The sequence below is a fragment of the Acanthochromis polyacanthus genome, chromosome 18 (assembly GCF_021347895.1).
Source record: "Acanthochromis polyacanthus isolate Apoly-LR-REF ecotype Palm Island chromosome 18, KAUST_Apoly_ChrSc, whole genome shotgun sequence".
NCBI classification, from domain to species: Eukaryota; Metazoa; Chordata; class Actinopteri; family Pomacentridae; genus Acanthochromis; species Acanthochromis polyacanthus.
The window spans coordinates 35,384,913-35,407,075 of NC_067130.1; the positions used below are offsets into that span (position 1 = coordinate 35,384,913).

General features: G+C 42.8%; 2 protein-coding genes and 2 long non-coding RNA genes across 5 annotated transcripts; 1 reads left to right on the forward strand and 3 right to left on the reverse strand.

Annotated features, from left to right (window-relative positions):
- Nucleotides 1-62: 62 nt before the first annotated feature.
- Nucleotides 63-2,298, reverse strand: LOC127530894 (uncharacterized). Its single transcript, XR_007937652.1, has 4 exons — nucleotides 2,169-2,298; nucleotides 1,573-1,656; nucleotides 1,144-1,355; nucleotides 63-932 (listed from the first exon to the last, which is right to left on the reverse strand). It is a non-coding gene; the product is annotated as an uncharacterized LOC127530894 (long non-coding RNA).
- A 37-nt stretch (nucleotides 2,299-2,335) lies between these two features.
- pisd (phosphatidylserine decarboxylase) lies at nucleotides 2,336-11,616 on the forward strand. Its single transcript, XM_022215519.2, is given in 10 exon segments — nucleotides 2,336-2,471; nucleotides 3,904-3,947; nucleotides 4,101-4,237; nucleotides 8,121-8,255; nucleotides 8,333-8,434; nucleotides 8,666-8,789; nucleotides 8,876-9,019; nucleotides 9,090-9,250; nucleotides 10,946-11,066; nucleotides 11,069-11,616. Coding segments are annotated over 10 exon segments (1,140 nt in total). The 5' UTR covers nucleotides 2,336-2,421; the 3' UTR covers nucleotides 11,191-11,616.
- On the reverse strand, nucleotides 5,858-6,794 carry LOC127530895 (uncharacterized). The gene is made up of 3 exons (XR_007937653.1): nucleotides 6,542-6,794; nucleotides 6,406-6,463; nucleotides 5,858-6,365 (listed from the first exon to the last, which is right to left on the reverse strand). It is a non-coding gene; the product is annotated as an uncharacterized LOC127530895 (long non-coding RNA).
- rnf224 (ring finger protein 224) lies at nucleotides 11,296-13,068 on the reverse strand. Of its 2 annotated transcripts, none has more exons than XM_051938719.1 (3): nucleotides 12,761-13,068; nucleotides 12,290-12,556; nucleotides 11,296-12,160 (listed from the first exon to the last, which is right to left on the reverse strand). In XM_051938719.1, the coding sequence occupies exons 2-3, from the start codon at nucleotides 12,548-12,550 to the stop codon at nucleotides 11,855-11,857; spliced, it is 567 nt and encodes a 188-aa protein (XP_051794679.1). In that variant the 5' UTR covers nucleotides 12,551-12,556; nucleotides 12,761-13,068; the 3' UTR covers nucleotides 11,296-11,854. The 2 variants fall into 2 exon arrangements, with proteins under 2 accessions (XP_051794679.1, XP_022071213.1); XM_022215521.2 differs by having other exon boundaries at nucleotides 12,290-12,682.
- Nucleotides 13,069-22,163: the final 9,095 nt, after the last annotated feature.

The window sequence follows — 22,163 nt, forward strand, 5'->3', positions numbered from 1 at the left end:
CAGCCATGACTTTCTAGACCAAATACTTCCAGAGATACAAACAGGCACTATATAACGAAGGAAACCATTGAAAGTATTTTATTTTTACAACAGAATACTGCTCCAACTTGTTACCAAAAAATATAAAATACACCCCCCAGACAAATGTTTGTGTTGATAAATGCATTACAATAGTTACACCACTTCTAGCTTCAGTTGCAAATATCCGTGTTCCAATAAAATATTTACAGCGTATCAAGTGCACCTGACAGATAAAAATATGAGAAAATAAAAGTCTTCTCTGAGAAAATATAGGAGTATTGTAGGAAATATATATTTCACAATAAAAGTCCATGAACAATTTGCTATAAAACGCCAACTTTAGGGCAAAAACAAAATGTTTCAGTTTGAAACTTATGAAGTAGCCTGTTTTCCCAGAAATAGCCTAAATTGTTTCAAGAAAAGCAGTTTGACGATATAAGATGCATGGCTTTTTAAAAATCTCACCAAAAGTGTACTTTCCTACATAATTTTCACAAAGTGAACAAATTACTAATTTTCAGTGCGTCAAAAGGCTTCAAAATATCCAGGAGTTTTTACACAAAATACAGGAATTTATAAGCATTGCTGGAAATAATAAGGATATTGGAAAGTCACTGATTTCTAAATAGAACTGTTTTAGTAAAGGACTTCCTCACAGACACTCCTTGTAGCTTGATGTTCGTCAAATTTACAGTGTGCTTCTCTCTACGTTTGGCATTGTTGAAGTCCTGCCTCAGCTTTTCATGCTGTACACTTAGACCGTCATATTTCCTCTTCAGGGTGTCGCTGTCTGTACAGTATGCATGGTGTTCACTAACAGCAGCACTGCCCTCTTCAGACTCTAGTTCAGGCTCCATGTCCATGTGCTGGTATAATGCCACTGCTGCCGGGCTGCTTTGGGTTGTCCTCATCTAAAACATTTGATAAAAGAATTAACATGGCAAATTCCCAAAAGATTTGTTTCTGTTTCACCAATACCTGAAAGAAAACATCACAATGAATGGCTGCAAATCACTATGAAAGCCAAAAACCGATCCTGAATCATTTTCATAGCCGCACAAACTGACAAGAAAAGTACTAAACTGAAATAATGAGCAGCCATTAACAATTAAGGAACATAACCTTTTTCTCTGGTTTCCCCAAACTGAGGGCTGGTACAGCTCCTGGCCTGAGAAGCTTGTGTTGCGCATGTTTTGAGAGGATGAAGTCCTCCTCCCTGAAATGGTTGCTGCAGACATAATTATGATCATCTCCTCTTGGTCCTCACCACTTCTCTGCTGATGGCCTGTATCCATTGATCTCTCAGTGTGCTGTCCTTGGACTGCTTGGAAAACCTGAAATGTGTGGCATATTATAATCCATCCATAGACAATGATGCACTGTGATTGTCATTGAATACTGGTAGTCACACCAGCTTACACTGTACAGTTAGTGATTCAGCTAAACTGGCTGAGTGCAGCACTCAAGACAAGGTCAGAAGGACTTTCTGTTTGCAAACAAAGAAGCAGAGCAAATTGGAGGCAGAATGTTCCAAATAAAAGAGCCACTTACTTATGAAAGGAAATATTCCAAATGGATTAGTGCAGGAGATGGCAGCACACGACTTCACCATGGTCAGATATTAGCCACACCCACCTGAAACCATAACAACAGAGACACTTAAATTAACAGGTTCATGATGTGATGATTGCAAGGTGAGTGTCAGCACGTTTCCTTTCACTTACATTCCAGAGAAGGAATCACAAAACTGGTGGCATTGAAGGAGCTAGCAGAAGTGCTAACTGCTAAGTGCTATGCAGCGACGTATGCACTGTCAGTGTCAGATATGATCGTGCCGTGCTGCTCACCTTCTCAAACAGATTTCTAGTTCATTAACACATATTTTCTGATGACAAAAATAGCCTTGTCACCCGTCACAGGTCAGAGTGAGACCACAGGCACAGGGGGAATGGTGAGCCATGAGCATGACAGCGAACTGGGGACTCTCCTGAGGAGAGTCTGCTCAGCTGCAGTCACTGAAAAACCCAGCCAGTGCTGGTCTAGGGCCTCCTGGTCTGGTGTTCTCAACGTATTTCAAGCATTGTGACTTGATTCCAACACAGAAGTTTACTGTACCTTGGTAAATCACGAAACACAAAGTCACATACCGTGCTGGCGTTCCATTCTGAAACCACTTCTTGCCACTACCGGAAGTCAGCTCCTATTTACCGTCTCTCAGCGGCCAGTGAGCGGTCTAGCTCTATATATACGTCATTGGTAAATATCATTGCATATGTTTTATCCTCAGACTGACCAATCAGCTACTGCAGCGGAGACCCTTCAGCCAATCACACTGAGGCAGTGGAGGATGACACTGTACGTGACAAACGCACGACGTTACGTCATTTCCGGAAGCGCAAGATGGCGACGGCCGTGCGGACGTCCAGAGGGGCTGTAAGGAGCTTCGGCAGGTGAGTCACGTGTTTGATGAGAGGTTTTGACTTCAGATAGGTGAGCTGTTTGTTGTTGCAACCGAAGTCATGCTGACACATCACGTCCGAAACATGCGCAGCGGCTTCCTGGCGGTGACGTAGGTCACGTGGTTGAGACTGCAGGTGAGCTGAACTGCAGAGACTCTGATTGGCTATTGGTGATCAGACCTGCAGGTCAGCTGTTAAACATCTGTTAGTTCAGAATCCAGATGAAACGCCTGATGATGTCAAACCTGTACAGGTGTGGCTCCAGGTTCCTCCTGAACAGAGCGAAACTTCAACTCCAGCTTTGTTTCATTCAGTGATGTCTGTAGTACCCAGTTAATGGAAAAGACGTTCCTCACATCCATCCACGCCGCAGAGACAAGGGTAGTACAATGAAAAAAGAATAAATATAAGATTGATTAAAAACACTAGACTATATTTATTTAAAAAAAACAAAAAACAAAAGCAGCAGCATACATCAGACACCATCCTACTCTACTGGGTGACAATGAGTGAGATGATTGTGATGCAGGTTTGGGTTTGGAGGTGGTGGTCCAGGTCTACGGGTGTTGTAGCTGCAGGTGTTCAACAGTCTGACTGTGGGAAGAAGCTGCCGAAGGACCTGGATGTGGTTCTGATGCTGCAGGACCTGGATGTGGTTCTGATTCTGTTCAGTCCTTCATGATGGTTCTGCGTATGCAGCGTTCTTGGTAGACATACTGGAGAGCCAGAGGGAGGTACCGATGATCCTCTCTGCTGTCCTGACCACACGTTGCAGAGATCTGAGGTCCACTTCTGTCCAGTTTCCAAACAGCCAATCAGGATGCCCTGGAGGAGGAGGTCAGGATGCGAGGTGGAATTCCGGCTCTCTTCTCTCAACTGATGAACAGACCTTGAGGCTCTAGAACCTCTAATAAATATTAGAGCAACATAAAAATCAGTGTCAAATCCTCCAAAACTCTCCCCTTCATGCTTCGCGATTGAGATCAGTTTTACTTGGAGCTCCTAAAGCTGATTTGATGCCAGAAAAACGGGCTTTGAGGTGAACAAGCGTGAATACGAATACAAAATCTGGGCCTACAGCTGTCAGGAGGACAGTGGGAAGTGAACGTATCAGTATTAAGAAACAGGCAGGTGGCTACAGTCAGTGCAGAGTGGTCGAAATGGAAGGACGAAATGTTTCAGACACAGTATGGCTGACATGTAAATGCTTTAGAGTCTATCACAGGTGAGTTCAGTTTAGTGACCAGAAACATGATCAACCATGCAGTTACAATCGCACATCTTCATCTCACTGCTGTCATGCCATCGTTGTAACGATGACATCACAGCGAGTCGGACTGAAATGTAACCAGCTGCTGATGACCCCGCCCCCATCAGCTCTCCACCAATCACAATAACACTTTTATTTTCTGTCTGGTTTCAGAGTTTTCCCTCCAAGCCTCAGCCAGAGGCGGAGCCTGAACACAGGTGAGTCTGACCTGCTGCCTGTTTGTTTTTGTTTGTCATTGTTTGTTTATTGTTGTTTGTTGTTGCTTACATGTTTATTATTGTCGTTTGTTGTTGTTTAGATGTTTATTGTTGTTCTTTCTTTGGACCAATCAGCCCCTTCTGTTTCTTTAGGTCGTGGTCTCCTGCCCCGCCCCCGGCCCCTCCCCCTCCTGTTGCTGACAGGAGGTGGTTACCTTGGTTACCAGCACTACAGGAGGCGGGGTCAACAGGAAGATGACGCGCCATCCTCCGTGGCCACGCCCACACAGGTAAGAAACCTGCGTTGTTCTCGTCTTCCGTCGGTCATTCACCCTCCTCCACTGAGCGCGTGCAGAAGCTCCACGTCCTTCTTCTTCTGATTGTTCTCTGAAGCTCCGCCCTCCTATTAGACCGTTAGAACGTCAGAAAATCAGAACATTAGAACTTCACAACATCAGAGCATTCGAACAGGAGACCACTAGAACGCCAGAACATTACAACATCTGACCATTAGAACGTCAGAACGCCAGAACATTAGAACATCAAAATGTCAGAACATCAGAACGTGAGAAAGTTAGAACATCAGAACTTCAGAAAGACAGAATGTTAGAATGTCAGAACATAACGTCAAAACATTACAACGTTAGAACATCAGGGAGTCAGAACATTAGAACGTCACGTTTTTCAGAAGTGAATTTACAGCTCATTGGACCAATCCTGTGGAGAACTGCTGTTACATCACTTAGGTGACTGTCCACTGATTGGTTCACTGGGTGAAAGGTGACGCTGAGGTCACAGTGATGACATGTCACTGCCTGGCTGAGGCCCCGCCCCCCTGCCCTCTCCCCCATGTCTCCTGATCATGCTGTGATTGGTCAGTCAAGAACATGCAGGACAGATGGAGGCTCTGATTGGACGAAGCTTTACACTGTGTTTATTGATCGTCCTGTTATCAGTTTATCAGTAAATTTATTGATTTAGGAGAACGTTCTGACATAAGAACATTTATTTAGATTTTGCTTTCAATTTGAACTGGAAAATAAGGAAAAGTTTAATATTCAGATTATAACTTTTATTATTTTGATCAAAATAAATTAAGCAGAACCTGATTAAAACCAGAAAATCAAACATGGTTCATGAAATAGTAATCAGAACTACTAATGACGTAAGGACAGTAGTACACTAGTACTTCTACAGTATTACTACTAGTACTAGTACTACTACAGTATTACTAGTATTAGTAGTACTACTACAGTATTAGAAGAACTATTGAACTATTGGTTCTACATCATGTCTATATTTAGTAAATTTTACCACGAGAGTCTGTTTATTCCCACAGATATTTAACTGTTCTGTATTTTAATAACAGTTTCTGTAGTATATCTTTTATGATCATTATTCTTATTAATCATACTACTACCAATAATATTAATAATTATAAATAATTCTGTTAATTAGTTCTCAATCTGGATTGATTTGAATGAATAATAGTTCTATTTTTCATTATTTGTCTTGATGAAAATGCTTACAGTAATAATCTGTTATAATAATATATATAGTAATTTATATAATAATAATAATTATATATATATATATATATATATATATATATATATATATATATATATATATATATATATAATGTTCCATGCAGACCAGAGAACAGCTGGTCTGACTGCAGTTCAATAATCTGTTAATAATTCCTGCTTTAATCTGATTAGAGATCAGCTGTGGGGGCGGAGCTCTCTCTCTCAGTTTATCCTGATGGAGCTCGCCCTCAGCCTCATTATTCTGCTGCTCTGACGAAACAACTCGTCTCTGAGGAAACAACTCGTCTCTTCTTCTTCTGCTCTGACCGTCCTCATGACTCGGCCGCTCCGCTCCTCGTCCTCGGCTCGTTCATGGTGAGCTTCTTCTCTCGTCGCTGCGGCGACAGCGAGCGTCGGGCGCCCGACCCGCTGCGGCAGGTGAGGAGGCAGGTGAGGCGACGTCACATGACCGACGGACAGAGAGATGGAGGAGGAGGAGGGGGCAGGACAACCCTGTTCAGGTAGGAGGAGAACCTTAGAACCACCGAAAAAGAAACCATTACAACATACAGAGAACCATTAGAACATACAGAACCATTAGAACATACAGAGAACCATTAGAACATACAGAGAACCTTTAGGACATACAGAGAACCATTAGAACATACAGAGAACCTTTAGAACATACAGAGAACCTTTATGACATACAGAGAACCATTAGAACATACAGAACCATTAGAACATACAGAACCATTAGAACATACAGAGAACCATTAGAACATACAGAGAACCTTTAGGACATACAGAGAACCATTAGAACATACAGAGAACCTTTAGGACATACAGAGAACCATTAGAACATACAGAACCATTAGAACATACAGAGAACCTTTAGGACATACAGAGAACCATTAGAACATACAGAGAACCTTTAGGACATACAGAGAACCATTAGAACATACAGAACCATTAGAACATACAGAGAACCTTTAGGACATACAGAGAACCATTAGAACATACGGAACCATTACAACATACAGAGAACCTTTAGGACATACAGAGAACCATTAGAACACACAGAGGGGGGATTAGTTCATCATTTTGTCAGCAAGTCAGCTATTTTAGCTTTAGCCTAGCTTATAGTATGTTAGCCTCTTTCCAGCTGATCCTGCGCTAACCTGCTCACCTAGTTAGCTGCTAACTGCCCCTCTGATGGGACAACTGCCCTTCTGATGGGACAACTGCCCCTCTGATGGGACAACTGCCCCTCTGATGGGACAACTGCCCCTCTGATGGGACAACTGCCCCTCTGATCGGACAACTGTCTCTCTGACAGAACAACTGCCCCCCTGACAGAACAGCTGTTAGCATGTTAGCTTCATGGTTAGCATTCCTGCTCCTCCACCTCTCTCTGCACCAAGCCCTGCCTCTTCACCTGTCCACCAGTTGTCACCTGTCCTCTGTGACTCGTTCTGCTCTCGCTGTCTCAGTAAATCTCGTAAAATCTTGTTAAATCTCGTTAACTCTCACAATTAGGATCCAGGCACCACGTTTTGCTCTTCGTCACCGTCTGAGCGCGCTCAGTGGTGGTGTGAGTCGGCCCGCCCCTTGGCGCCGCCGGCCAATCTCCTTCCTCTACTACGTGCTGTCTGTCAATGCTCTGCGGCCGCTGGCCAATCGGGTAAGGATGGGCCTGGTTTCTAGTTGGACAAAAGTAAATGTAGGAGAGGAGGGGCTAGAGCACCCATATATGGACAGACTTCCTGTATTAGTCTGTCCTCTGAAAGAAACCCACGTATATGATATAAACACACACGACGTAAACACACATATATGATTTAAACACACACATATGATGTAAACACACACATATGACTAGGGCTGCAATTAACGACGGGTTGACTAATCGTCTGAGCACAATACGTCATCAAAAGCGGAAATGAGCTCCCAATGCAACAGAAATCACCGTCCGACCGGAGCACGGAACACGGATGGACATCGTGCATACATAATATATGCACGATGCATTGAGAGCTCATTTCAGCTTTTGATGATGTATCGTGCTCAGACGATTAGTCGACGCGTCGTTAGTTCCAGCCCTACATATGACGTAAACACACACATATGACGTAAACACACATATATGATGTAAACACACACATATGACGTAAACACGCATATATGGTATAAACACAGCAGTAGTCTACAGTCTGGATTCAGCTCCTCATTCATGGTTCTTCTTTATTTCCACTGTAGATTCTCACTGAAGGCATCAAACTCTGGAATTATGGAGGAAACAACAAAGTGTGAAATAAGTCAGAACACGTTTAATATTTTAGATTCTCTGATTCCTGCTTTGAACACTCTTGTTATTCTCTGGACGAGCTTCATGAGGTAGCACCTGAAATGTTTCTCCAACAGTCTTGAAGGAGTTCCAGAGGTGCTGAGAACTTGTTGGTCCTTCTACTTGCTTCTTGGTGGAACCATGCATGTAGAGAACCATCATACCACCTCCTCCATGCTTCATGGTGGAACCATGCATGTAGAGATCATCAGAGAGTGGAAATAAAGAAGAACCATGAATGAGGAGGTGGGCCCAAAGACTGCTAATGTGTAACGGTATACGTTCTGTCCACTCCTGCAGGTGGCGCTGTACCGCTCCTTCCCAACCCGCCTCCTGTCCCGGGCTTGGGGCCGGCTGAACGGGGTGGAGCTCCCCACATGGCTCAGGAAGCCCGTCTACTCGCTCTACATCTGGACCTTTGGAGTCAACATGCAGGTGAGGACATGGAACTGTTTGTTTGTTGTCATGTTGTTGTTTATTATTTATGGTTGGGACTTTTGTTTGTCCACTAGGAGGCAGCGGTGGAGGATTTACATCATTACAGGAATCTAGGCGAGTTTTTCCGACGACGGCTCAAACCTGCAGTCAGACCACTTTGTGCCTCCTCTTGCCTGGTAAGCTCCTCCTCCTTCCTACTAAGCCCTCCTCCTTCCTGCTAAGCCCCTCCTGTTTTCTAAGCTTCTCCTTCCTGTTCAGCTCCTCCTCATATCTGTTGAGCTCCTCCTCCTGCCTGCTAAGCTCCTCCTCCTCCCTGCTAAACTCCTCTGCTAAGCTCCTCCTCCTCCAGGTTCTTCAGAGATTCTTCAGAGGTTCTTCAGAGGCTCTTCTGGTCTTGTGTTCTCCAGGTGTCTCCAGCTGATGGGAGGATCCTGCACTTCGGTCGGGTGAAGAACTCAGAGGTAGAACAGGTGAAGGGGGTCACCTACAGTCTGGAGAACTTCCTGGGTCCTCAGAAGAAGCAGGCCCACGGTCAGACCACGCCCCGTTACATCAGGCTGTTCTGATTGGTTGGTCTTCATTTGTTACCTGTAATTGGTTGGTATCTCTGTCCTCAGATCCGTCCTCGTCCTTCAGGGACCTCCTCCTGTCTTCTCCGGACAGCGACCTGTTCCACGTGGTGGTCTACCTGGCTCCAGGTGACTACCACTGCTTCCACTCTCCCACTGATTGGAGGGTGGAGCTTCGGCGTCACTTCCCAGGTGAGTGTTTATCTGTGCACCTGGTCCTCACCTGGTCCTCACCTGGTCCTCACCTGTGTGTCCTCTTCAGGCTCGCTGATGTCGGTGAATCCAGGTGTGGCTCGTTGGGTGAAAGAGCTGTTCTGCCTTAACGAGCGCGTGGCTCTGACGGGCCAATGGCAGCATGGCTTCTTCTCGTTAACGGCGGTCGGAGCCACCAACGTGGGTTCCATCAGAGTTTACTTCGACCAGGTGAGGTTCTGCCCTCACCTGTTTGATGTCAGAATATTCTACTGAACTTCAGAAAATGTTTTTATCTCCATAAATCTGAGGAGTTTTAGTTTCAGGTTTTAGAGCGGATGTTTGTGAAGCTCCTCCTTCACATCAAATCAAACTTTATTTGTATAGCACTTTTCATGCAAGAAATTGCAACCCAAATCAACCCAAATTGCTTTACAGATTAAAAAGATGCCTCACCATCCACCCATTCCACCCCCCCCCCCGATCCCACACAGTACAAAGAGAACACAAGGGAACACTCATACCTCCCCACCCTAAGCAGGCCATTACAGTGGTCTATGCGTCTGGTGATAAAAGCATGCATTAGCGTCTCCGTGTTGTTCCGAGAGAGAATGGGGCAGACTCTGGCTATATTCTTTAAATGATAAAAACCTATTTTTATAATGTTCTTGATATGTGGAATAAAAGTCAGCTGAGAGTCAAAAATCACGGCCAAGTTTTTCACATGTGAAGAAGGATTAAAAGACAATGCCTGCAGTTTAGGTAAAAGTTTCTCTCTCTGGGCTTCAGGACCAATGACTAAAACCTCAGTTTTGTCCTGATTAAGCTGGAGAAAGTTTTCTGCCATCCAGGATTTAATGTCTAAAATGCAGTTAAAAAGTGCATCCAGAGGCCTTGCGTCATCAGGAGGCATGGAGATGTACAGCTGTGTATCATCAGTGGAGCTGTGAAAGTTGACTCCATGTCTCCTGATAACACCGCCAAGAGGGAGCATATAGAGGTTAAAAAGAACTGGGCCTAAAATCGAACCCTGGGGCACACCACATGTGACCCTATGGACCCTAGAGGAAGAAGTGTCCAAACTCACCATAAAAGTCCTGTCTGTGAGGTAGGATGTAAACCATTTGTGAACAGCACCAGAGAGGCCGATGTGTTTTAAACGAGCTAAAAGAATAGTGTGGTCTACTGTATCAGAGGCAGCGCTCAGATCTAGTAGAACCAACACTGTCAGTTTCTGAGAATCATAATTTAGCCTAAAATCATTTAAAATCTTTAAAAGGGCCGTCTCGGTGCTGTGGTTTACCCTAAAACCAGACTGAAATTTCTCCAGGACATTGTTTGTCGTAATTGTGAGTTGAATAAGAACAAGCTTTTCTAAGACTTTACTTAAAAATGACAAGTTGGACACTGGTCTAAAATTGTTAAAATCTAAATTGCTCTTTTTCAGTAGGGGCCTCACTTCCGCCCCTTCAAAGGTAGCAGGAAAGACCCCTGTCTGAAGAGAGCAATTCATCATGTTTAAAAACTCATCTTTAAATGATTCATAAAATGACTTAAAAAAAAATGGTAGGAACTGGGTCCAAAAGACATGTGATGGGCCTTGCTGAGGAGAAAACTTTGTCAAGAGTCTCAGCAGTAATCAGGACAAAACTGTCCAGTGTTTCCTCCGGTGAAGACAGACCCTCAGATGTATTTAAAATCATGTTGCTTTGGGAGGATAGAATGTTACATTTGATAGTTTCTATCTTCAGTGTTCTTTCAGTGTTTCTACAGCGGAGTTTGGGAACACTTGTTTAGAGTAATTAGAGAGATTTAAGTAGAGTAATTAGAGTAAATGAGTGATACTCTCTGTGCTGTGATTGGTTAATAACTGGTTCTGATTTATTTGCAGTGAACCAATTTAATCAGGTTTTATTTGGTCCTCAGGAGCTGCAGACCAACACGCCTCGCTACAGTAAAGGGTCCTTCCATGACCGCAACTACGCCTCTGTCCACCAGGTGGCGCTGCACACCCTGGCTGAAGGGGGCGTGACCTTACAGAGAGGGGAGGTGCTGGGGAGTTTAACCTGGGTTCCACCATCGTTCTGCTGTTTGAGGCTCCTAAAGACTTCAGCTTCAGCCTGCAGCCTGGACAGCGAATCAGAGTGGGCGAAGGCCTCGGCAGCCTCTGATTGGACGAGCTGAGGACTGATGGTGGACGTCATAAAAACTGTTTGCTGTCATTACAAAGACTCAAACTCCCAGAATGCCTTGTTCCTCGTCAAGAGGAAGACTGGTTTCTGTCTGATCTCATGTTTATTTAAAATCACACAAACAGGTTTTATTTAACAGGAAACATTCAAATCAGACTTTCACAATAAAAGCTCGACCCTCCATCCGTCCGCCAACTCAAAGCCGGAAGCTTTATTGTTAGCGTAAGCATGCTCACCATGTGAAGCAGCTGATTGGTGGAGATTCAGCTGAGGCCCTGTGACTGGTCAAACTGAAACTTTCAACTTTAACCTCAGTTTATTGTTTGTTTGTTTGTTTACATCTGCTCCTGTTTTTCTGATGACTTTTGTAAAATAACTGACCTGAATAAAAGTTTAACGTATGAAGGTGGTTTCTTAGTGTTGGAGGTGTTAGAGCGCCCCCTGGGAACTGACCAGGAAGCTGCTGTTCCCTCAGTATTGTCTGTAAGGCCAGTGCTGCTGTCAGGACAAACTCAGGGATCAAAAGTCTCTCACACAAACCTCCATAAATCCTCTTTAGTCTTTATTTTCTGCTGTGTTCAGATTGAATTGTGACATCATGTTTCCTAAAGTAAACACCGAGGTCTGTTCTGCCCCATCAGCATTAGCCCCGCCCCGGGCAGCAGAACCAGCAGCACAGCCAATAGGACGGGGGCGGGCAGCAGTTGCCGTAGCGATGGAAGCGCGGTTCAGCCAGACCTCCGTGTGACCAGCTGTCGTCGGCCACCTCCTTCCCCAGCCACAGCTTCCCGTTCTGGGCCCCGTCTCCGGTCACCGCCTCCCTCCAGGAGGAGCTGCAGGCGTGCTGGGCCTTCACCCCCAGGAAGGACGGCAGGTCCAGGTCCAGACCAGCAGCACCGCCGCGGGGCCGAGGCGTGTTCTGACGACACTGAGGACACGGGATCCACACCTGTGGGGGAGGGGGCTGATTATTAAGTTGTTGACCTGTTTACATGTGTGATGTCATCTCTGTGTGTGATGTAATTGCGGTCACCTCACTGTTTGTGTGACCTGGCTAGCTGATGATGTCATCAGTCACCTGTTCGTTGATGACCGTGTCCAATCTCTTCAGACACGCCTGGCAGAAAGCGTGGCCACAGTGCAGTCTTCGTGGCAACCGAGTCATGAGGTCATAGCTGCCGAAACACACGATGCACACCAGGTCCTGCCTCCGTAATGACATCATCGTCTCCCCGGCAACAGAGGAAGGAGGAGGTGGAAACGGCAGACCGGTCACTTCCTCCTCCTCCTCCTCTTCCTCCTCCTCCTCCTCCTCCTCTTTCTTTCTGTTGTCACACATTCTGGTCTGATTGGACGAGAAGAAAAAGTTCTATTTTGTCGCCAGTTTAGAACTGGGACCAGAACTAAAGGTTCCTTCAGTAGAACCTGCTGGTTCTTGAAGTAACTCTTGAACACTTTGAAGTCGTGTTTGCTGTGGATAAATAAATAATTATTCCAAATATTGCGGTTGTTTTTGTCACCGGCTGCTCTCTGGTTGGCTGAAACTCACCTGGATGGAACCTGGTTCTTTGTTCTCCTTCACATCTTCTCTTGTTCTAGTTTGTTGTTTGTCTTCATGTCGTTTCTTTTTCCTTCTTCGGTCAGTTTTTCATTTTTCTTCCCTTTTATCTCATTATTTCTTCCTGCTGCTCTTCACTCTTTCATTTCCTGTCTGTTCTTTAGGAGTTTTTTATTTTGCTGTTCCTTCTGCACATCTCTTCTCCTCTTTTCTTTCTTCTTGTTGCTTCTCTCTCATTCTCTGACTCTCTTCTTCTTCTCCTCCTGTGTTCTGTCGTTCTCTTCGCTGCCTCACAGAGGAAAAACTCTCCTTCATCAATAATTCAGCTCCTGTGGGCCAGCAGACGGCAGCTTGTTCTCGACATGGAGCACAAAGTCGACTGCAGCAGACCAGAACATCACAGGAAACTACTGGAAAATCACTCCAATAACTGCTCGATAACTGATCAATAACTGTTCAATAATTGGTCATTAACTGATCAACAACTGCAAACGTTCAAGAGCAGATGTTTCTTTCCAGGTGAACTCATCGTTCTTGTTTATATTCAGGATTGTTTTGTTCCATTGACAATAACTAATAGCTGATCGATGATCAATACTCTGACCTTTAACCTCATTAGAAAGTGGAGCTGTTCTCAGGTTTCTATTGGCTGCTGGTGTCAGCCTATCAGGTTACAGCTCAGTGTGGACAGACGGCGGTTGCCTAGCGATGCAGAGACAGTCTACCTCTGTGGATAAAAACAAGTTTCCTTTAAAAAAATACAATCAGTGGATGTTCAGCTTTCCAACGGTCCTTGAACACATCAGAGACGTTCATCAGGGGAATTTAAATCAATAACAATAATAATAATAAGGTAGGATGGAGGTAGATTGAGGTACAACCCGGTCTCACAAGGATTCGTGTAACTGTCACGTAAATTAATCTATGGTTTCGTGCACCAACAGGATTTTCTCATGCTTTTCGTGTTGCTCACAACGAAATTCAAATCAATGTATTTCAAGCGGAGGATATTTTGTGCCACTGAGAACGTATTTCAAACGGATGTGCTACAACCGGAAAAACTACTGCAACGACGGGTTTGATTTTGATTAAGATCATTCATTTCTCAATCTTAATCACACCCAGTGGTGTAGTCTACGTGATACGCCGTATACTAGGGTGACCATACGTCCTCTTTTGCCCGGACATGTCCTCTTTTGAGAGGCTGTCCGGCCTGTCCGGCCGGCGTTTATAAAGTCCTTCAAATGTCCGGGTTTTTGATCCTGCCTAGCTTGAGCGCGTCACAGACCAGTGTATTTATCATTCACGTTGAATGGTTCCTTTGGAAACACGTTCTGAGAGGCGGAGTTTGAGCCGAACCCCGGAACATGTATTAATCATTCACAAAGCAGTACAGAGGCGCTCCACACTCACTCACTCCTCGCAGGCTGACAGGCAGGTAGGCACACTGCGAGAGAACACTCAAACAGAAAGAAAATGCCGAAACGCAAATGTCATTAAACTGATGAAATGCGAAAAAAGTACTCCTGTTTTCGTCCGGGTCGTGTCAAATGGGAGGCAGAATGTACAGTCTGCAAAGCTGGGACTTATATCTCTGTAGCTAATAAGAGAAGGAAAAAGAAGGAAAAAAGGACTGTTGACTTGAGGCATTATTTCTATATTTTTCATTTGCCATTAGACACATGAAAATTTTTTGCACGTGAGCTGGAAGTGTCCTCTTTTCAGAGAAACAGAATATGGTCACCCTACCGTATACCCACTATAAATTTTCCAAATTTCCATATACCCACTTAAAAATGCGCAGATACGTATACCCAGGGGTGTAAACACACAGGCATACGCCTTATTTCCATATAACCACTTAAAAATGTGCAAACACATGTATCAGTATGTTTTTTGACATAACGTTCTCTTTCCCATTCATAAATTCGTCTTCTGTGTCAGGAAGCGGTGAAGCTGGATGGGGGGGGGGGGGGGGGGGGGAAGGTGTCTGGATGAGAACAGGACTCAGGCGGACCGCGGTCCGGATCCGGACCCAGACGCCGTCTATACGGGTGTAAATGTGACAGGTCGCTTCTATTTTACCGGTGCAGCTTTCCCGTGTTTATCATTGGTCTATCGGCTCAGAAACGCACAGACCAATTATGTACGAGTTCAGGCATCCCACGTGACGCTGCTCAGCCAATGACGTCGCTGAATGACATCACAGCTCTGCCTTCAAAAAGCAGCTGAGAGATGAGGAACAGAGAGGACAGTAGTGATGGAAGTTCGGTTCTTTTCAGAGAGCTTTTGGCACTGCTTCCAAAGAAAAGCCGGTTCTTTCGGCTCCTAATTTATTATTGTTTGTAGCCTCATGTTTTTGCCTAACCAGGCAAATATGAATCATTTGTGTTTTGACAAACTCTTTATCATTCAGTGTTTTTATGAGAAGCTTTATAATTGACTCATTTTGTGCATTTGTTTAGTTACAAAAACAGGCATTCTTACTTTTGTTTAATATTTCAATAAAACTTTTTTGCACAAAAACAAATGAACAAAACTCTGCACATGAACCCACAGAACCAGAACAGAACCAGAACCAGACTCAGTATTCAAACAGTATAAATGTCCTCAGAGCAGGCTGACATTTAGAAAAATCAGATGGCTGAGCTTGGATGGGCTGATACATTTCTTCTTTCAGTGAATATCTGCCGTGTTTTTGAGAAGATTCTCTCAGATGGAAGAAGTTGTCTCTCCTCCATCACCTTCACCAGGTGGGGCAGACTGAGGCCTTGTCCTGCTCCAGCTCAGTGGGTCGTCTGCTGGTTGGATGAGGGCTTCCTCTAGATATGATCCTCCATTACCACATCAGCTGTAGGATTTCTCCTTGCAGCATCTCCTGTAGCTCTTCCATCAAAGAGGCTCCACACAGCAGAAGTTTGAGGTTCCTCCTCCACTTGGTCCTCTAATGGTGGAGGACCAAGTGGTCCTCCACTTGATACGGTGTATACCTGCGTATTACGTAGACTACACCACTGGGTGTGATTAAGATTGAGATATGAAAATAAAATCAAACCCGTCGTTGCAGTAGTTTTAAGTACATTCTGAGTGGCACGAAATATCCTCCACTTGAAATACACTGGTTTGAATTTCGTTGTATGCAGCACGAAAAACATGAGAAAATCCTGTTGGTGCGCACGAAACCATAGATTAATTTACGTGACAGTTACACGAATCCTTGTGAGACCGGGCTGGGAGGTAAGATGGAGGCAGGTGGAGGTAGATGGAGATAGAATGGAGGTAGATGGAAGTGGATGGAGGTAGATGGAGGTAAATGGAGATAGAATGGAGGTAGATGGAGGTAGGATGGAAGTAGATGGAGGTGGATGGAGATAGAATGGAGGTAGATGGAGGGAGATGGGCGATTAGATGGAGGTAGGATGGAGGTAGCATGGAGGTAGGGAGGCGGTAGGATGAAGGTAGGATGGAGGTAGATGGAGGTGGAAATATGCAGACCAGGGGTATTCCACAAAGCTGGCTAAAACAGGCTGGGCTTACGCCGGTAAGCGTGGCTTGAATAAGCGGCAACTTTAATCTCAGCTGCAAGTAGTTCCACAAACGAGGCTCAGCTGTTTTTCAGAGACGCTTATTCAAGCTGCGGCTGAGCGCGCGTCCGGGGGAGATAAAAAGCCCCGACGTGTCGATCGTCGAAATGATGACATTATGTCTGAAAACAGAGCGGAGACTTTCTCTTCGGCGGAGCAGAAACTTCTCACGGAGTTGTACGAGGACTACAGGGAGATTATCACAAGAAAAGGCAAACACGGTTGATAAATAAAGCTCCAGACGCTGCCTGGCAAAGCATTGCCGACCGTTTAAATGCGTGTTTATTTTCTTTTTAATGAAGCACTTAGTCTGAGCGTACACACGCACACGTCTGAAAATTTAATTTTCAGAGGGCAAGTTTTTGACACTGATTAGGGATAACCCACAGCTGCAGTGGTTGATGACTTTTTTTTCCTCACCCTGAAGTTTGTCACACTACTGTGGCCCAGAGGAGATCAATCTGATGAAATAAAGCTTTTAAAACCCATTGAAGACATTTTTTATGTGTGTATAAACATATATATTTATGAGAGAAAGAGGCTACAGCCTGGTTTTGTATAATGTGATGGTGGTTTTCACTTTTTACTCTGGTAGGCCTAATTCATGTTCTTGATGTGACAAATATATATCCACCATAGATGAATAAAGCAGCAGGTAACACCTAAAACCAAAGGAGGAATACTTTGGAAAAAAGGGGCAACTTCATGTGGAGATGTTTCATCAAACACTCAAACTTTGAATGAAAAAGCAGAAAAAAAACATGTAGGCCTACAGAGGAGATGTCATTTTTATCAGAGATGATAGTGCTGCTGTGGCCTACATTTAAATAAGGGAGAAGACACAAATGAGCTGTACACAAAATAGTTCTCTCATCATTTGGCCTCACCTTTGGATTCTCATCATGATCAGATTGGACCGCTGGTAAAAGGAAGGTATTCTTTATGGAAAACTGTGGCTGTTGTGTCCTGCTTATTTTAACACAATCTGTGCCTGTTCCTGTTCCTGTTACGTGTTGACTGAACTTTGAGGGTGAAAGAAGAAAGAAAATCAGATATTTCCAAGTATTTACCGCTGGTGGATTCCAACCCACGGCGCAATGAAAAGTAAAACCACATTTAATCTACTTAACTACGCTCTAACCACTGACCCACAGTTACACACTGTGACAAAATGTGTAATATGATAGAGTTTGATTTACGGTTATTCCGGCGTTATTTAAAAAAGGTCTCAATGTATGTCACCGAACAAGAACATCACTGATTACAGATCAAGATGAATTTAATGTGTAACATGCGGTTCACAGGCGTCTTTCTGAAGCTCGTCAGAACCTTCTCTGACATGGAGCTAAAGTAAGCTTGACTGTTAGCCTGCCCCGGACCAGGCTTGTCGCTCTGGCTGAGTTACCATGGTTACCAAGCCAGGCTAGCCCTAAGCCTTGTTGGTGGAACTAAACTCTCACTAAAGTTAGCGAAGCTGACCGAAATAAGCCAGGCTTAGACCTAAGCCAACTTTGTGGAATACCCCCCAGGTGATGTTCTTGATATGAGACTAAATGGAGAACGACATGCAGACTCTGAACCTGAGTAACTGTCAGTGGAGAAACTGGATAGATAGAACTGGGTTTACTGGGTTTAATGGATAAATAGAATTGGGTTTACTAGGGTTACTGGATAGGCAGAACTAGATGTCATCAGCATAGCAGTGAAAATGAATGTTGTGTTTCAGGGGAAGGAGGAAGATGATGACGAGAAGGTTCTCCAGGACAGAACCCTGAGGAACACCTGAAGACACAGGAGAGGGCTGAGAACAGAAGGACTGTAGAATCCAATGCTACTGGTTGTTGCTGTGGTTAACTGTACACTACTTTTGGTGGTTGCTATGGTAAACTATAAACTGCTGTTGGTGGTTGCTATGGTAAATTGTTGTTTGTTGTTGCTATGGTAAACTGTTGTTGGTTGTTGCTATGGTAACTGTAAAATGCTGTTGGTTGTTGCTATGGTAAACTTTATTACGTTGTTTTGCTATGCTAAACTGTATTATGTTGTTGTTTGTTGCTATGGTAAACTGTTGTTGGTTGTTGCTATGGTAAACTGTTCAACGTTGTTGGTTGTTGCTATGCTAAACTGTATTACGTTGTTGGTTGTTGCTATGGTAAACTATAAAATTTGTGGGTTGTTGCTATGGTAAACTGTAAAATGCTGTTGGTTGTTGCTATGATAAACTATTGTTGTTGTTGATATGCTAAACTGAATTACATTGTTGGTTGTTGCTATGGTAAAATGTAAAATGTTGTTGATTGTTTCTATGTTAAACTGTTTTTGGTTGTTGCTATGGTAAACTGTAAAATGTAGTTTATTGTTTCTATGTTAACTGTTTTGGTTGTTGCTATGGTAAACTGTAAAATGTTGTTGATTGTTTCTATGTTACACTGTTGTTGGTTGTTGCTATGGTAAACTGTAAAATGTAGTTTATTGTTTCTATGTTGAACTGTTGTCGGTTGTTGCTATGGTAAAATGTAAAATGTTGTTTATTGTTGCTATGTTGAAGTGTTGTTGGTTGTTGCTATGGTAAAATGTAAAATGTTGTTTATTGTTGCTATGTTAAACTGTTGTTGGTTGTTGCTATGGTAAACTGTAAAATTTCTTGGTTGTTGCTATGGTAAACTGTAAAATGCTGTTGGTTGTTGCTATGATAAACTATTGTTGGTTGTTGATATGGTAAACTGTAAAATGCTGTTGGTTGTTGCTATGGTAAACTTTATTACGTTGTTTTTGCTATGCTAAACTGTATTATGTTGTTGTTTGTTGCTATGGTAACTGTTGTTGGTTGTTGCTATGGTAAACTGTTCAACGTTTGTTGGTTGTTGCTATGCTAAACTGTATTACGTTGTTGGTTGTTGCTATGGTAAACTGTAAAATTTGTTGGTTGTTGCTATGGTAAACTGTAAAATGCTGTTGGTTGTTGCTATGATAACTATTGTTGGTTGTTGATATGCTAAACTGAATTACATTGTTGGTTGTTGCTATGGTAAAATGTAAAATGTTGTTGATTGTTTCTATGTTAAACTGTTTTTGGTTGTTGCTATGGTAAACTGTAAAATGTAGTTTATTGTTCTATGTTAAACTGTTTTTGGTTGTTGCTATGGTAAACTGTAAAATGTTGTTGATTGTTTCTATGTTACACTGTTGTTTGGTTGTTGCTATGGTAAACTGTAAATGTAGTTTATTGTTTCTATGTTGAACTGTTGTCGGTTGTTGCTATGGTAAAATGTAAAATGTTGTTTATTGTTGCTATGTTGAAGTGTTGTTGGTTGTTGCTATGGTAAAATGAAAAATGTTGTTTATTGTTGCTTTGTTAAACTGTTGTTGGTTGTTGCTATGGTAAAATGTAAAATGTTGTTTATTGTTGCTATGTTAAACTGTTGTTGGTTGTTGCTATGGTAAACTGTAAAATTTCTTGGTTGTTGCTATGGTAAACTGTAAAATGCTGTTGGTTGTTGCTATGATAAACTATTGTTGGTTGTTGATATGCTAAACTGTATTACATTGTTGTTTGTTGCTATGGTAAACTGTAAAATGTTGTTGATTGTTTCTATGTTACACTGTTGGTTGTTGCTATGGTAAACTGTAAAATGCTGTTGATTGTTTCTATGTTCAACTGTTGTTGGTTGTTGCTATGGTAAAATGTAAAATGTTGTTTATTTTTGCTATGTTGAACTGTTGTTGGTTGTTGCTATGGTAAAATGTAAAATGTTGTTTATTGTTGCTATGTTGAAGTGTTGTTGGTTGTTGCTATGGTAAAATGTAAAATGTTGTTTATTGTTGCTATGTTAAACTGTTATTGGTTGTTGCTATGGTAAACTGTGTTATGCTGTTGGTTGTTGCTATGATAAACTATTGTTGGTTGTTGATATGCTAAACTGTATTACATTGTTGATTGTTGCTATGGTAAACTGTAAAATGTTGATTGTTTCTATGTTACACTGTTGTTGGTTGTTGCTATGGTAAACTGTGTTATGTTGTTGGTTGTTGCTATGGTAAACTGTGTTATGTTGTTGGTTGTTGCTATGGTAAACTGTGGTAAACTGTTGCTGGTTCATTAAGCGAAGCTGAACATCAAACTTTTCAAATCCTTTATTTTTTCGTCTCGTTATTGTGATTCACAATAATAAAAACTTTATTAAACATGATAACGTCTGTTCTACATTCACAACTAAATGTTCACTGAAAATATAAATACTTGATGGAAAAACACTTAACGAAAGAACCGAGTCTAAATGATTAAAATACATAGAAAACAACCAACTTATTGTTTTAAAACACATCAAACTTTGCAGAACTTTATTTTACATCCACTTCATCCAAATTAATCCAAAGAGTTCAAAATCATTTCAGTTGGAAAGAATCCTCAAAGTTCAGAAGGGATCAAAACACGGATTAAAAACAAGAATGAAACGTTCAGTGTGTCAAATATAAAGCATAAGACTATTTAAAATAGCAAAGCAGAATGATCAAACTACCAATCTATAAAACACATGAAAGATTCCATTACAGGAATTTGAATTTATTTTAAAACTTTGGCAGCAGTAAAACCAAGTGTTTGAGTCCTCGTCATGGCAACAGCAGAGAAATGAGGTCGGCGGCGGCCATCTTGTTTCGGGATTTATCAGTTTTCATATTTTTATATTATTATCTGAAAACTCCAGGGCCTCTACCATCAGGTTTCCAGGATTGTGGTGGTTCCTCAGCTTTCAGCTTCTCTGCTGGATTTCTGATTCAGATTCTCTCTTAAACTAAATAAACATTAAATGTACTAAATAATAATAACAGCAACATAATAATAACAATAATAATAAAACCAATAATAATAATAGAATAATCATTATTATACAAAACACTAAATATACTAAAACTACACAAACACCAAATATTTACACACATTTATTCACAAAATTACCGCCAAGCAAGCAACTTCCTCAATGCATCCTTCCTTTCTTCCTTCTTTCCTTCCTTCCTTCCGTCTTTACTTCCTTCCTTCCTTCCTTCCTTCCTTCTTTCCTTTCTTCCTTCTTTTCTTTCCTTCTGTCCTTCCTTCCTTCCTTTCTTCCTTCCTTCTTTACTTCCTTCTCTCCTTCCTTCCTTCCTTCCTTCCTTCCTTCCTTCCTTCCTTCCTTCCTTCCTTCCTTCCTTCCATCTTTCCTTCTATCTTTCATTCTTTCCTTCCATCCTTCCTTCCTTCCTTCTCTTTTTCATCTCCTCAGCTGTTTCCTTGTTTCCTCTCTTTCTTCATTGTTTCCTTAAGGGGAGCACATAAACCAATCACAGTCCTTCTGGCGCAGTGACATCACCAAATGCAGCAGTGACATCACTTCCTTCTGCAGCGGTAGCAGCAGGCACGGCACCGCCCTTCCTCCTCCTCCCCCCCTCCGTCTTCCTTGACCATATATGGCGGAGGGGCGGAGCTTGACACGGCATACGGGTTCTCATTGGTGCTGCTCAGAGCCATTGGATTGGCTATCACCATGCTGTCATCAGAGGGGCGGAGCTTCGCCCGAGGGATGGTGACCTCACCATACGGGTTGTCCAGGGAGACGTTGATGTTTGATGACATGGTGATGAGTCACAGGAGGGTGGTGGCTAAAGCTAATTAATCAGCCAGGGCGAGCGAGCTCTATGGAGAACTGAGAGAGAGAGAGACAGGCTGTTACTATGGTAACCAGGAGAGAGAGAGAGAGAGAGAGAGAGAGAGAGAGAGACAGGTTGTTACTATGGTAATCTGGTAATGGATAGATAGATAGATAGATAAACGA